A 14,638-nucleotide genomic window follows, 5' to 3' on the forward strand; every position below is an offset into this window, starting at 1 on the left:
ATGATCTGCTAATTACAAAAATCTCTTATACAACAATCTTATTCAAATATTTGTCCTAATAAATTATTGTCCTTAAAAAAGTTGAACCTGTAACATTGTTTATGCATACATACCAAATTACCAATCCTCATACATCCAAGGTTATACAATGCAAATTTAAAATTATACAAGTATGCATTAATAATATTTTTTCGAAAGCCAAAAGCATTAAATATATTCATAGCAAACACACATTTCTCCTATATATGAATAGTTCCCATACTTCCACCTCTATTACCTTCTTCCTCAACTTTTCTTTGTATTTAAACACCAACTAACAATACCCACTTCACACTCCTTCCTTAACTCATTCTTACACCCTCTTCTCTTATTCTTTCTCTCTGTTTTTTTGGGTAGATAAGAATAAATATTATCAGAAAAAAGGCAGGTAAAATTTAGACTACCCATTTTTGACTACCATTCTTCAATTCAATGCACTTGTTCCCTTAAATTCTTACATATCTTAAATAATTTCAGACAAAAGGGGGAAAACAATGAAGTATATTAGATCAGGAAGCTTCAAAAGACTGTTTTCTTTTGGTAGAAGAAGTACAAGTAGCTTGGAAGATTCATGTTTTAATGAAGAAGATGAAGATAAGCCTAATTATTCTCAAGTTTATTCATTACATTCACAACCTTCTCAAAAACCCATTTGGAAATGTTATTCCTTTGATGAAATTTTTGTTGCTACTAATGGGTTTTCCCCAGGTTCATTTTTCCTCCTATTTCTTCTTCTTTTGTATAATTTGATGTTCGAGTATGTCTTGAATGAATGAGACCGTCTAATAACAAAATATCATTTACAAACTCAACCCCAAACCTTTAACTTATTGTTTTTTTTTTTTTTTTTTTTTTTTTTTTTTTTTTTTTTTTCTAATTCAAGAAAAAATGAGACCTTCCAAAAATGAGACACTAATAGGCCGGGTGAGAGGGCTAGTAGGGACGGTCGCCTAGAAAAATGACAAATATCTATAGAGTACTTATCTAAGGTATTAAATAATGCTTAGAGATAATTAATAGTATATAATTTGTGTAAACATTTTTGTTTTATTTATCATAATAATTCTCAATTTTTTTTTTTTTTTTTTTTTTTTTGGTGGACAGAATATTTGGTGGGAAAAGGAGGGTATGCAGAAGTGTACAAGGGAAAATTAAAAGATGGTAAAATGGTAGCAGTAAAAAAGTTAAACAAATCAAGCAATGAGGAGAAAAGAGAAAGAGAATTCTTAAGTGAGATTGGTACAATTGGACATGTTTACCATCCAAATGTCTCTTCTCTTTTAGGTTGTTGCATTGATAATGGCCTTTACCTTCTTTTCCCTTTTTCTCCTTGGGGCTCTGTTGCTTCTCTTCTTCATGGTATGTTTTCCAACTAACTTTTTAGATATGTTTTGTGTATTTAATTTTTATTGTTATTCAATGTTAAATTCAAATACAGAGTAGTATGCGAAATGGTTTCAAATTCGAGTGTCAAATTTAGTTATTTGACGGAGTGGTGAATTACGTGTATATGTATTTATTAATAGCAATGTTTAAAAGAGTGTCGGAAATGTAAACATTAGATAACATTTTCTTTTACAAAAAAACGGTTTATAAGCAGTTAAATTGTCGATAATTATCTCTTGTTAAATCATGCAAACGGGTTTGGGTTACACCTAAAACAGTTAAACTGTCGATAATATTTCATTTTTACTGTATTTGATATTTGGTCATATGTAGATGCAAGTATTCCTCCAATGGAGTGGAAAGTGAGGTACAAAATTGCAGTGGGAACGGCCAAGGGGTTGCATTACTTGCACAAGGGATGTCAAAGAAGGATAATTCATAGAGATGTTAAAGCATCTAATATATTGCTAACTCAAGATTTCGAGCCCCAGGTACACCTTATTATATGTACAGTTTAGTCTCACCTAAAACGTATTGTGAGATGAATCTAAATCAACTCATTTATTAGCTCGGTTATTATTTAGTTATCCGTGAAGATGAACTCGACTAAAATGAGTGAAATAAGTGAATTGTTATTTCAGATAGAGTAATTTAATAATTACACCCTTTTATATACCACTTTTCAAACATTACTCCCTTTTGAAAACTTTTTAATAAATTACTACCATAAAATGTTTTCAGGTTAAAAATTGCACCCATTTGAACATTCCGATGACATATTCTGTCAAAATTCAAATTTTCTGTTTTAAAGCCTAAAATTATGACAAAAATGCCCTTCTTTACCCTTTCAAATATTTTCATGTCTTCTCCATTCAATCTTCTTCTTATATTTTTACTTCATTCATCCCTCTTCTTAAATAGATATTTTGTTATGTGACATTTGTACTTGGAATTATATAGATATCTGATTTCGGGCTAGCAAAATGGCTTCCAACGCAGTGGAGTCATCATTCAATAGCGCCAATAGAAGGGACAGTTGGGTACGAATTACTCTTCCTCAAAATATTCATTTGGATCAATCTAGTCCATATAACCTACACCCGTGAACATTTATTTTGTCCTTCATTCACTCGTTTCCATTTACACACATATACAAGACTCCATATCTTATAATTGTGCACTCTTGAATGTCCTACGTACATTGCTCTGCTTTTTAACTAAGACTATCTCACTTTTCGAAAACACTCCTTAACTTATATGTCATCCGTCTCAATCATTCGTTTAACTTTCTAATTTTTCTTTGTCAAATGTATTTTAATTAAAGGTTAACAAATGATTAAGATGAATGGAGTAATTTACTCCCTAACATGCGGAGTATAATATTAGATTTATAACTACAAAAGTTAATGCGAGTATATTTTTTTTTTAGTAAATTCATTTATTCTGAGAGATGTTGATAACTAATGTTATGTTACTCCAGTACAGTACGGCGATATTTCACTTTGGTCACGTGTCATATGTTCGACACAACATGACACAATACGTTACCTGGACACTTTAACTTACATCAAGAATTGAAAATTCCACCGATAATAACCGGGTCCGTCACCCCGGTTAGACACAAGCCTTCCCCAAGTAACATAAAAAAAATTGAGATTTTATAAATATGAGAAATATCTCTAGGAAAAAAAAAATATGAATGCGGTATTACATTTGATCTAAAAGTGTAATAATTTAGGTATGGCTAATACGCAGATACTTGGCACCAGAATATTTTTCTCATGGGATAGTAGATGAAAAAACAGATGTCTATGCATTTGGTGTCCTTTTGTTAGAGCTCATTTCCGGCAGGAGACCTGTGGATTCCTCTCATCAAAGTTTACGCACTTGGGTATGAAAAATAATGCCACTCCACTTGTTTTGTTTAATTTGGAGTACAATTTAGTCTGGTTTTCTTATTTCAGCGGGGATGAACAAGTAATGACATAACGTAAATTTGAATTTTTTTTTTGAAAATTTTAACTGAAACTTTCGAAATTTTCTTTGCCCAGCGGGGGCAAACGACATTGAGGAAGAATATGGGTAGTTGTTTGAGGTTTCTTGTGGGTTTTAGCTTAGTAGATTGACTTATTTTTATTTTGTTGGCTAGCAATGATTTAACTAATTGATCCAAGTCGAATAATTGTGACAGGCTAAACCATTTCTCAAGAGAGGCGATATTGAAAAATTGATTGACCCAAGGCTTGGATCCACCTATGATGATTTAGAAATTAGGCTATTAGCCTTTATTGGTTCGATTTGTATTCGATCTTCAACGGCTTGGAGGCCTACCATGAGTGAGGTAAGAACATATTCTCTATAAATAAATGTTTTTTTTAGCTATTTTTCTATAGTTAATCTAACGCAATTTTTTGAACACATTGATCTATCCTTTTAGCTCAATGAATAAGAAATATGTATGAATCAATGCTTAACAAAGTTCAATACATTTCTACTATGGTACAATAATACACAATAAGTAAACTCATTTAACAAAGTTCCTAAAAAATCCAAATAAATAATTCAAACACAGAAAACTATAGTATTTACTTTCAAATAATTTTCAAAACATGAAAAGACCCATATAATAACAAGATGATAAATTCCAAAAATATTCCATGACTAACTAACAACTTTTTTTTTGTGAAAAGACTCCCTTAATAAAGGTTATGGATATTAACATGCTACGTGTTTGTCCATTATGAATTGCACCAGCTAAATTATGCAAGTAATTTTGGTAACTAGTGAAGTATTAAATACATGCTTGATTGTTTGTATATAAGTGTTGTTGTACAAGTATAATCGGAGATGGTAGCCAATGTCGTCATTTCCTAAATCCTAACCTCTAAAATTTGAGCACGAGCAATCTCTTAAACTATCCGGCGATTGGAAATTTCAAAATTTTTAGTTAAAATTTCTATTTTTTTTTTTTCAAGTTTATCTTAAACCATTAGCCGTTCAGACCCATTTCTGACTCTATCACTAATTATTTTTATTAGTAGTAAAGTGTATAACACAAGTACAGGGCCGGTCCTAAATATATTGAGGCCCTAGGCAAAATTATAAAATGGGGCCCCGATTTTGTAAAAATACTAGTACTAATGCTAATAAAATTCAATAAACGAAACAACGCAAATTTTTTTTTTGAAGAACACTAATTTTTTTTCCCCAATTTAAAATATGAGATTGATTTTTGAAGAACTCTAAAAAATTTAGAAGAAAAATGATTTTGAATTTGAAGAATTGAAACGAGGTTATATGTGACAAAAAAGGCCTCCAAGTATAACGCATATATATAAGACTTCTAATTCCGTTCTCATGGGCCCCTTCTAGACTTGGGCCCTTGTCACTTAACCCAGCAAACACCCCTATGGGCCGGCCCTGCACAAGTAATAACAAAATGGAATAACAAAATTTACGTCAAGGTTTTGACAAAATTTTGCAGCTTAAACACAGATAAAGAAGTCATAACAAACATCATCAATAGCCAACAATATTGTGAAAAAATGGAAGCATTTATTTCAATTTGCTAAGGACATAAACAGAAATAATAAATTAATAATAACTTATTACAACGTAGGAGTATTCAACTAGCCAACAATATTTCCTTTTTCTTATAGAAAATCGAATTGTCGGGCTTTATGTAACTACTGCACATTTGAGGCTGTCCAATCTTATCTACTCCGTATAACACAGGATGCGCCACGTCATTCACCCAATTTTTTTTTTTTTTGGGAAATTCAGGTAATGGTAGGTCCCGTTTACGTGGAAAGAGTTTATTTCTTTAAACTGTCTCTGACAAACATGCGATAAATTATGTCATAGAAAATATTTTATGAAATCAATAGATAATCGGCAGAAGTAAAAGTAATTGCATATAAACGGAATGGATTAAAAATCGAAATAAATGAAAATAATTACATATAATCGGACTGAATTACATAGTTAATGAAATAAATAAATAATCGGCATAAGTAAAAGAAAATTGCATATAAACGGAATGAATTACAAATCGGAATAAATGAAAGTAATTACATATAATCGGACTGAATTACATAGTTAATGAAATAAATAGATAATCGGCAGAAATAAAAGAAATTGCATATAAACGGAATGAATTACAAATCGGAATAAATGAAAGTAATTACATATAATCGGACTTAATTACATAGTTACTAATAAAATTACATAATTATGTGAATAAATTACATTTACTTACGGGATTGAATAACAAATAATGTGAATATTTTACAGAATTTAATGAAATAATTCGTCTTTGCCTTTATGCTTGACGAATATAGGTGTTCATACCTCCAAGAAACTTGGTGATTACGGAAAATACGTAACAATCAATGTGAAATCCCCGAGAACCACTATCATGAAAATTTTCAATTTTTAGAATAATTTGCCTATGTTAAAGTTGATTATTAAATTATATTTTTTTTTTCGGGATGTAAAGTTTTTATGTATGCAAATTTTATTTACAATAGTATATTACGTTATTTCCTCTTAAACCATTGCATGTGAACACGTATTTGAAACAAGTGTAAACATTGATTATGTAGATCGCTGATTTAGACCAACTAGATAATTACAATAGAAATGCAAAAAAAAAAAAAAAAAAAAAAAAAAAACGTCCAAAAACATTAATACCAGCCCAAATACATACCCGTGCAATTTTGCACGGGTTTAAAACTAGTTATGTTTTAACTTAATTAACATTAGGTACCAAGTAGCTTTAATCTTATGTTTGAAAGATTCACAAATTTGCTAGATTTATAGTAATAAATATTGATGTTAATATAAGACCATAAACTTATGCAATTAGTCTTGCTGTAGATGATGTTACGTTGAGTGTAAGTACGTATCAAGTTTATAGAATAAGTTTATAGAATAGTTTACGCGAAAGTGGTAATTTAGCCCCATTAATTTGGCTAATTGTGAAATCAAACCCCTTAAGTTTATATTATACGGAGTAGCAATTAAGCCCCATAAGTTATGCAAAAGGTGAAATTAAGCCCCTTACCTAAAATCTCATGAGAAATTCATTTTCTCATATCACAAAAACTCAATTAGGTTATATTTTGTTTGAAGAAAAATGCAAAATTCTTTTTTTTTTTTTAATGTAAACAAAGACAATATTTTAAAATTCTGGAAAAATAAAAATTTTAGTTTTATTTTAGTTTTTCCAAAAAAAAATCATCATATATCTCTATTACCAACATAAAAAACTAAACACTTATGTCTTTGTATTTCTCATCTTTTCACAACTTTTTTTTAAAAAAAAATTATATATACATATATTTTATTTCGTAAAGAATTGTTAACAAATTTAAGAAAAATATTCAGTTCTGTAATAAATCATAAATATTTTTATTTTTATGAAATAATTTAAAATCTTATCTAATTGATGCTAATTCATTTTAAAGTTTGATTTCATTGTTTAACTTTTATTTCGATTGTATATATTGAAAAAGTATAATCAATTTCACTTATGTAATATGATATATTGAATTTATCATGAGATTTTGGATAAGGGGTTTAATTTAACCTTTTGCATAACTTATGGGGCCTAATTGCTACAATCCAAACTTAAGGGGTGTAATCTCACGATTAGCCAAAGTAATGGGGCTTAATTGCCACTTTCGCGGAATAGTTTATAATAACTAGCCGGGTAACTTATTAACTGAGTAAACCATACATCAAGGACCTAAAGTTTAACAAAATATAGCATCAAGGAATCAAACTATTTCTGTTAAGCAATAAGGACCCCAAAAGTAACGGCGTCCATTTCATGTAACAGAGTAACAAAAAAAGACTCAAATGCCCCTGAATTATACTTACCTAATTAAATAAATAGGAATTATGGAGTAAATTAAGGTAATTATTGCTAGAAAGTTTCTCGCCTACTTCATCTTTTACTCCTCTGTAATTTACCATTACTCCCAGCATCATTCACCAAGGTTTTAGATTAATCACTCCAAAATTTGTAGTTTTACTTACCACTGTAAATGGGAACGGTATGTCTTGAGATTTTTTGTTTTGTTTTCTCCCCACAAAATGTTGATAGTTAATTACTCATAAAAGATGCACCGAGGGAATGATGATAGTTTATTACAATGAAATTATCTTTAGTATCAAATAACCATTTACACAATTGAGGGAATGATGATTAACTTGGAAAAGTTTAATTACTTGGAGTTTGAAACATCTGAAAAATCTCGGTGTCATGTTCTTGATTCATTTCATGAAGTTGCCTGACAGTTATTTGCGTATTTGACAATAACTGGTGAAAAAAACATCGAAATTATTTGAAGCAATTTTCATGGTTTCGTAAGTTACACGTGATTTTTTTTCTAGGTCGGAAGAATGATTAACATTACTATTAGAAAAATTGAAAATTAGTTTGAAGCAATTGTCATTGTTTAATTGTGTTTTGTGTGTATAAGTTTAGATGAATTTTTTGTGAAAGAGCAGCATCACAGTGTAAACAAAATGGAGTAGGCACTCCAAATATTGGCAAATATTTTGGCTTGTAAATTTATTTGTTTAATTTTTATGTTTTGCAACAAGGAAATAAAGTAAAGCTAGTTTTCGGGTCCTTATTTGCTACCTTTGATACTTTAGATCCTTAATGATTAACTTTTATACATCGAATCCTTATCGCTACATTTTGAAATACTTGAGGTCCTTTTTGTATAGTTTACTCCTTATTAACTTATATACTAGCCTTTTCACCTCACATCAACTTATAATAGGTGAAACGACGTTATCACACATTAAAAAATTGTAATTAACATATGTTTGGTTATTGGTGTAGGTATTGGAAATAATGATGAACGGGGAGATAGATAAAGAGAGATGGGAAATGCCAGAGAAAGAAGAACAAAATAAAGAGGAATTATGGGATTTTGAAGATCTTGAATGCGAGTTTGATGACACATCTTCATACTCGACGACGTCGTTACATGATTATTCAATATCTACCGGAAGCTCGTAGAGTTGAACGACTTGGCGATATACTTGACATGTAAATAAATGGTCTGGAAACATCATTGGGAGCAAAGATCGTTGGATTAGTTTAGATTAAGTATTTATTTGTATCAACTTGGTCTTTTGTAAACTAGATTGATTTATTTGTCTTTACTAGTTAGACTATATGAACAAAAATCTAAATGAATGGAAATAAATTTTTGATTAATAGTTGTATCAAATCGATATGTTAATAATTTCTCGGATTAAAAATATAATAGGTGAACGAAATTACATTTATTTTTCTATTAATTAATCAGTTATTATTGGAGACGGTTTCTTATCGCAGTCAATCACTCAATCTGAACCGGTGACAATAGGCTTTAATATTATCGCAGTCAATCTGAACGGGTGACAGTAGGCTTTAATATTATCGCGGTCAATCTGAACGGGTGACAGTAGCCTTTAATTAAAAAGGCAAATATAATTAAGGAACAAATTGTGTTCCTTATATTTCTAATATATAAAAAATTGTTACGAGTATATCATCTTATATAGGGGCATACTAAATAACGTCGACAATTAGGATTAAGCTTCCAATATTGCCCTTTTATAATTATTCAACTTCTCACTAAGCAGTTCATAGACTATACATCTAAGGTAGTACCTCTTATTGTTTAATTTATGAGTTTTATTTTAAAGTTTTTGAGTTATGCTTTAGTATAAAGTTTTTGAGCACATTTACTAAAACATTACACTAAAAAAATATAATATTGCTCAAAAATTATATTTATAAATGGTAATATGCTCAGAAAAAATGTGTATATGCTCAAAAACTACAAGGTCTGAGTGTAACACCCCCTCATACCAAGGTACCTTACCAAGGACTACCCTAGCATGAAAGGCTGTTACCATCTCGGTTGCCCGAGGTTAGTATATCAAAAGCAACAATCCAAAACACATTTATTAAAGTATGAAAGAACAATGTTTACATCATCTCTATGAAGTTCCAAACCAAAGTGTTGTTATAAATCAACAACTATAAAAGACAACTAAAACTCTTGACAGTGGAAGCTAAGCTTGTGTGGTGACTCCCCATGACTGCCCAAAGCTAAACGACTGCATCACCTGTCACAATCTGCTCACCATCCCCGAATGGATCACCATAGATTTTACAAAACAACAACGGGGCCAGTTACTGCATAATTAAAATAAGACAAGTGCACAAAGTAACCAGCTGATCATCCTCCAACCCCAGTCTCCCGATCTCACACAGTAACCGACTACACACCAAAGTGTGTAGCCCTGTCAGATTACCCATCGCAACAGGTAGCCCTCGCCGCCAACGGGGGACCGCATCCAATCCCCACCTAAATCCCGCTCATCAACGGACGATAACCCTGTCCCTTAATGTGCACATCCCCTCCCGTGACGCGTTCCACGGAGGGCGAACTAGGGCGTGAAGCCACTCCCGCAAGTGACTCCACCACAATCATCACAACATCATCACAACCACCACACCACCACCACACCAACACTCCGATGATCAGCAGACAACAATCATACACAGTACAATCGTAATCTTAAATCAGTTAACAGTAAACTGAGTAGGGAAACCCTACCTTAGCACAACAGCAAGGAATGCGAGCAAGCAAACTAGAACGGCTCCTCTACGAAGTCTCCACCTAAACAACAATCACATAACACAATCACTAATTGCAAAACCCCATTTCCCCCAATTCATAATCAAAGACAAACCCTAGCAAAATAAACCATTGAACATGAGAATAAGAACTTACCGACGAAGAATTAAGGGAATGAATGCACTTGCTAATGATCACACACACTTTAGAGGGAGATTTGAAGGCGATTAGAGCGTCGTATGATGTTTTAGGTTTTGTAAAACGTAATTAGAAACTGTTTAGTGAAATATATAACGCCTTAATCATTTCCAAATCAAACCATGGAAATAACACCCGTCAGACCGAATACTCGGTCGAGTATTCCACATACTCGGCCGAGTATTCTTGGGCAGTAGCCAAACAGGATACACGACACACCTTACTCGACCGAGTATGCCATACTCGGTCGAGTACTAACCTATAAAATCCGTAGTATTACCTCAGATGCGTAATCTTTTTTCTCCTCACTAAGCCACCTTCTACATGCAACTAACTTTGATTTTTTTTTAAAAAAAAAAACCATTATCATGATGACGACAACATTGCCCTTTTATAATTATATCATCATATATAGGAGCATATGTGAACATTTTATGATTAACTGTAATCATAATGGCATAATGGCACAGCCGGTATTACAGATTATGGTAACTTATTTTTCAATAGTTGTCAAATTTAACTGTAAGATAATTACAAAATCTCGTTTTATTACTTTAGACCAAAATGACCCGTTTAAAGCAAGACCACCGCTGACAAATTTAATTAAATACGAGTATATAACAATCTCCACATCACATCCTCAAATAAACACAAGACGTTAATCATGTTAGACACAAAATCTCATTGAAGACGGCACGTATCCGTCACTTTGAAGTGACGGATACCATTTCCATATTAGAAGTACAAAGTTAGAATGTTGCACTCGTATTTCTAGTTGGTACGGTGTACATTATATTCAACCGCTAGTCTTGCTATAGACGGATATATCCGTCTATAGCTAAAGACAGGTCAAATAGTTTGAAAATGGTAACATTTTTGGCCCCCACACTACTACAAATGAGCACTTGGGCCACGGCTAAATTCGTGGCGCAAGTGTTAAATTTCTGTGGCTAAATCATTTGGCCACGGGAATACCTTCCGTAACGCAAGTGGCCGTGGCAAAGACATAGCCATGGGAAAAAAAAAGAACGTGGCTATTATTAAATTTTTGGCCACGGATTCTCTCTTGGCTAATAACTCCCGTGGCCAAAAAATTTCCCGTGGCCAAAAAATAATTCTCGTGGCAAAAAATATATATGAAAATTAATTAAATAAAATGTTAAATAATTTTTTTTTCACGATCGATATTTTATCATATATGGAATCGTGACAATTTCGGTACTGGTTTTGCTAGTTAACTCGATTCATTTGAACGTTCTTTGGTTTCACCGGTCATGCATTCACGCGCATCAAAGAGGCTTCCCAGGAGGTCACCCATCCCAACACTACTCTCACGTGAGCACGGTTAACTGTAGAGTTCTTTTGATGTGCTACCGAAACTGAAAGTTAACTTTGTTGATATAATTAGTACTTTAAATCCTTTTAAGTTTATTTTTTTCCTTTCAAAATTTACCTTTAGTACTATTTAATTACAAAAATGTTACATGATTTACGAATTTTTGCTGGAAAAATATTATTTTGGCCAAAATAATCAAATTTTCGATGTTACCCTCCCGACTAATGATTTTGACGTCATTTTTTTGCCCAAGTTAGCAAAACCATTTTCTCATTTCTTTAGTTTATCGACATTCTTATTTTCATTTCGCTTTTACTCATTTTTTCGTATATTTTTTTACGCAAATGCTATTGTCTGACCGCCATACCTACGATATGAAAAATTAAGCACTTTTTGGTAAAATAATGGCCACTTTTTATAACTAAAGGTCTCCCCCCCCCCCCCCCAATTGGTCACTATTAACCAAAAAGTAGTCTTCTTTTTACTCAAAAAACACGAAAAACACTATCATACAACAGAATCTCTTATTTTCTTAAGCTGATTTCTCTTTGTGATGTTTTATCGTTTTTATCTCAAATTTTTCACATTATTTGCACATGTGATATTATAATTTCTATATTTTCCCTGTGATGTACTCATTTTCAAAAAAAAAAAAATTTCTCCATATTGAATTTTGGGTAAATTGATAAAACTACCAACTTTAGTCATCTTTTTCATAATCAATAGCAACATAATCAAAATTAGTAATCACTACCAAAATATTAACTTTTTTGTACGATAGGTACCAAGTCACCTTCTTACTCTAATTTTTGTTCCTACTTTAAAGGTGTTTTCATCTAAGAGAGGGATTTTGGAAGTGGGCGAGTGGAGATTTGTACTTGAATGATGGCTTTTTGGACTTTTTCAAGTAGGTTGAGAATAGATTTTCAGGCGACTTAGTACCGATCGTAGAAAAAAGTTAATATTTTGATAGTGATTACTTATTATTGATTATGTTGATACTGATTATGAAAAAGGGTCCTTATATTGTTATTGTTTATCAATTAACCCTTGAATTTTTTATATTGATAATTTTCCCGATATGTTTTTTTCTTAATTTATTTGTGGAAGATAATTTTTTTCTTTTATTTCTCAGCGCACTTATTTTATTTAATCAATTTTGTAATCTAATTGTCGTTTTTTTTTTCACTCCTAAAAAAAAATTTCCCAAACTTTTTTCTCACCAAGTTAAATTTTATATCAAATTCAAATTTTTCAATTAATATCTTACAAATTAAGTTGTAAATCAAATTTTGAATGAAACAATTGGACAATATGTTAATTTTAGATTTATCAAAGATAGATGATAAATAACTTATTTATTTAATTTTATATGCTATATCTTTAAATGTGATACGATCATTTAAGATTGTTATTCAAGATTATAATGTTTTAATTAAAAAATTAAAAGAAACTCACGACTCTAATAAACATAATTATATATTAAAATAATTTTCTTAAATTAGAAATGTTTTGAAAAACCTGCAAAACGTAATTGTGATTTCTAAAAGAATAAAAAAATTTAGACGATAAACTTTTCTTTACTTGCATATAAGTTTACAAAATTTTAAAATCTTATTAAAGTAAATAAAACAATAAAAAAATATTAATTAATTTAATCAAAGTGTTTGCAAAATTTTATATTTAAATGCATTTTCATATTATTTATATTTGATTAAATTTCTTTTAGATTTTAGGTTTGCCTTAACATGAAAATATCTCAATTTAAGTCGGAAAAGATACTCGCCACGGGAGTTTGTTAGTTCGTGGCTAAAATTTTTTTTGCCACGGAACAATTCGTGGCTAAGTAAAATTTCGTCACGGGTGTGACATAGTTCATGGCTAAAATGATTATTTGCCACGGGTGTAGCCTATTTCGTGGCGCAAGTGACTTTTTGCCACGAGAAAAGTCATCCCGTGGCATAAAATTTTTTCCAAAATAATGAATAAATTTTTCCCGTGGCTAAGCAGATTTTAGCCACGAATTATAAATTCCCGTGGCATAATTCGTGGTGCAAGTGACAATTTTTTTGTAGTGCCACCACCCTACTTGTTGCTTGTTCTATTAGGAATGTGATATTGTATTTGACCCGTCTTTAGTTATAGACGGATATGTGCCGTCTATAATGGGATTTTTCGTATATTCAATTAGCCATCCGGATACGCATGTCAGCTAGCAATATACTTCCTCCTTCTCCGTTATTTTATTTTGGGATTTCTCAGTCAATTGTTGTCCTTTCTATTTTAGGATTACATTTGACGAGCAATTTGATTTTTCAGACTCAATTTGATCAACTTGTCATCTTATACTTGACTCTTTTTCCCTCCTCTTTTTTTATCTATGTGCCGAAACTAAAGCATAACAATTGACCGAGACATAGGAATCAACATATGTTAGAAGTACAAAATTAGAAAGCTGAAGTTGTAGGCAAGTATAGAGACGTACGTACAACAAACAATCCGCCACGGCTACAGAAGAGTGGTTGCTATTGCTTCCAACTCCATGCCGACTTAAATTTGTGTTTATTAAGGCAATTGGTCTTCCTTGTGACGGGTTACCATTTGTGGCGGATATTTTGTGAGATAAAATGGTAACAAAATGGGTTAGTGGAGAAAGGGGACCACATGAATAGTGTTGCAGAGAGAGAAAAAGTGGGTACTTTGTGAGGTAAAATGGTATCCGTCACTCAAGAGTGACGGATATGTGCCGTCACAAACAAGAATTTGTGTTATTAAGGATGAAAACAGATGGCACTTTATGAAAAGCCACACTTTGATTCCTCTACATACAAATTAAAACCTGGTCGGTATTACTTAAAAATTTTCCTAACTAATCTCAGATTCTCAGGTTAACTACATAATAATAACCACAAATTCTTATTTCAGACCGCCATATTCGTCTAAAATGGTCAGACGGATACCATTTTCTCTGACAAAAAACTCATTTAGGATGTGAGTGGAAAAGCACATGGGGGTGTCCCACAAA

The 14,638-nt window shown here is 31.6% G+C and overlaps 1 protein-coding gene across 5 annotated transcripts; it reads left to right on the forward strand.

Moving 5' to 3' along the window:
- Nucleotides 1-200: 200 nt before the first annotated feature.
- On the forward strand, nt 201-8,665 carry LOC141605846 (putative receptor-like serine/threonine-protein kinase At5g57670). 5 transcript variants are annotated; one of them, XR_012526502.1, is made up of 8 exons: nt 201-427; nt 517-747; nt 1,144-1,398; nt 1,759-1,916; nt 2,386-2,465; nt 3,181-3,316; nt 3,617-4,483; nt 4,855-6,095. XR_012526502.1 is itself a non-coding variant. In XM_074424759.1 (8 exons), exons 2-8 carry the CDS (start codon nt 534-536, stop codon nt 8,462-8,464), a joined length of 1,173 nt encoding a protein of 390 aa, XP_074280860.1. In that variant the 5' UTR covers nt 201-427; nt 517-533; the 3' UTR covers nt 8,465-8,665. The 5 variants fall into 5 exon arrangements, 4 of the variants coding, with proteins under 4 accessions (XP_074280860.1, XP_074280862.1, XP_074280863.1 ...); XM_074424759.1 differs by lacking the exon at nt 4,855-6,095 and adding an exon at nt 8,285-8,665 and having other exon boundaries at nt 3,617-3,766; XM_074424761.1 differs by lacking the exon at nt 4,855-6,095 and adding an exon at nt 8,285-8,665 and having other exon boundaries at nt 301-427; nt 1,324-1,398; nt 3,617-3,766.
- Nucleotides 8,666-14,638: the final 5,973 nt, after the last annotated feature.

Source organism: Silene latifolia, chromosome 10 (genome assembly GCF_048544455.1).
Source record: "Silene latifolia isolate original U9 population chromosome 10, ASM4854445v1, whole genome shotgun sequence".
Classification (NCBI taxonomy): Eukaryota; Viridiplantae; Streptophyta; class Magnoliopsida; order Caryophyllales; family Caryophyllaceae; genus Silene; species Silene latifolia.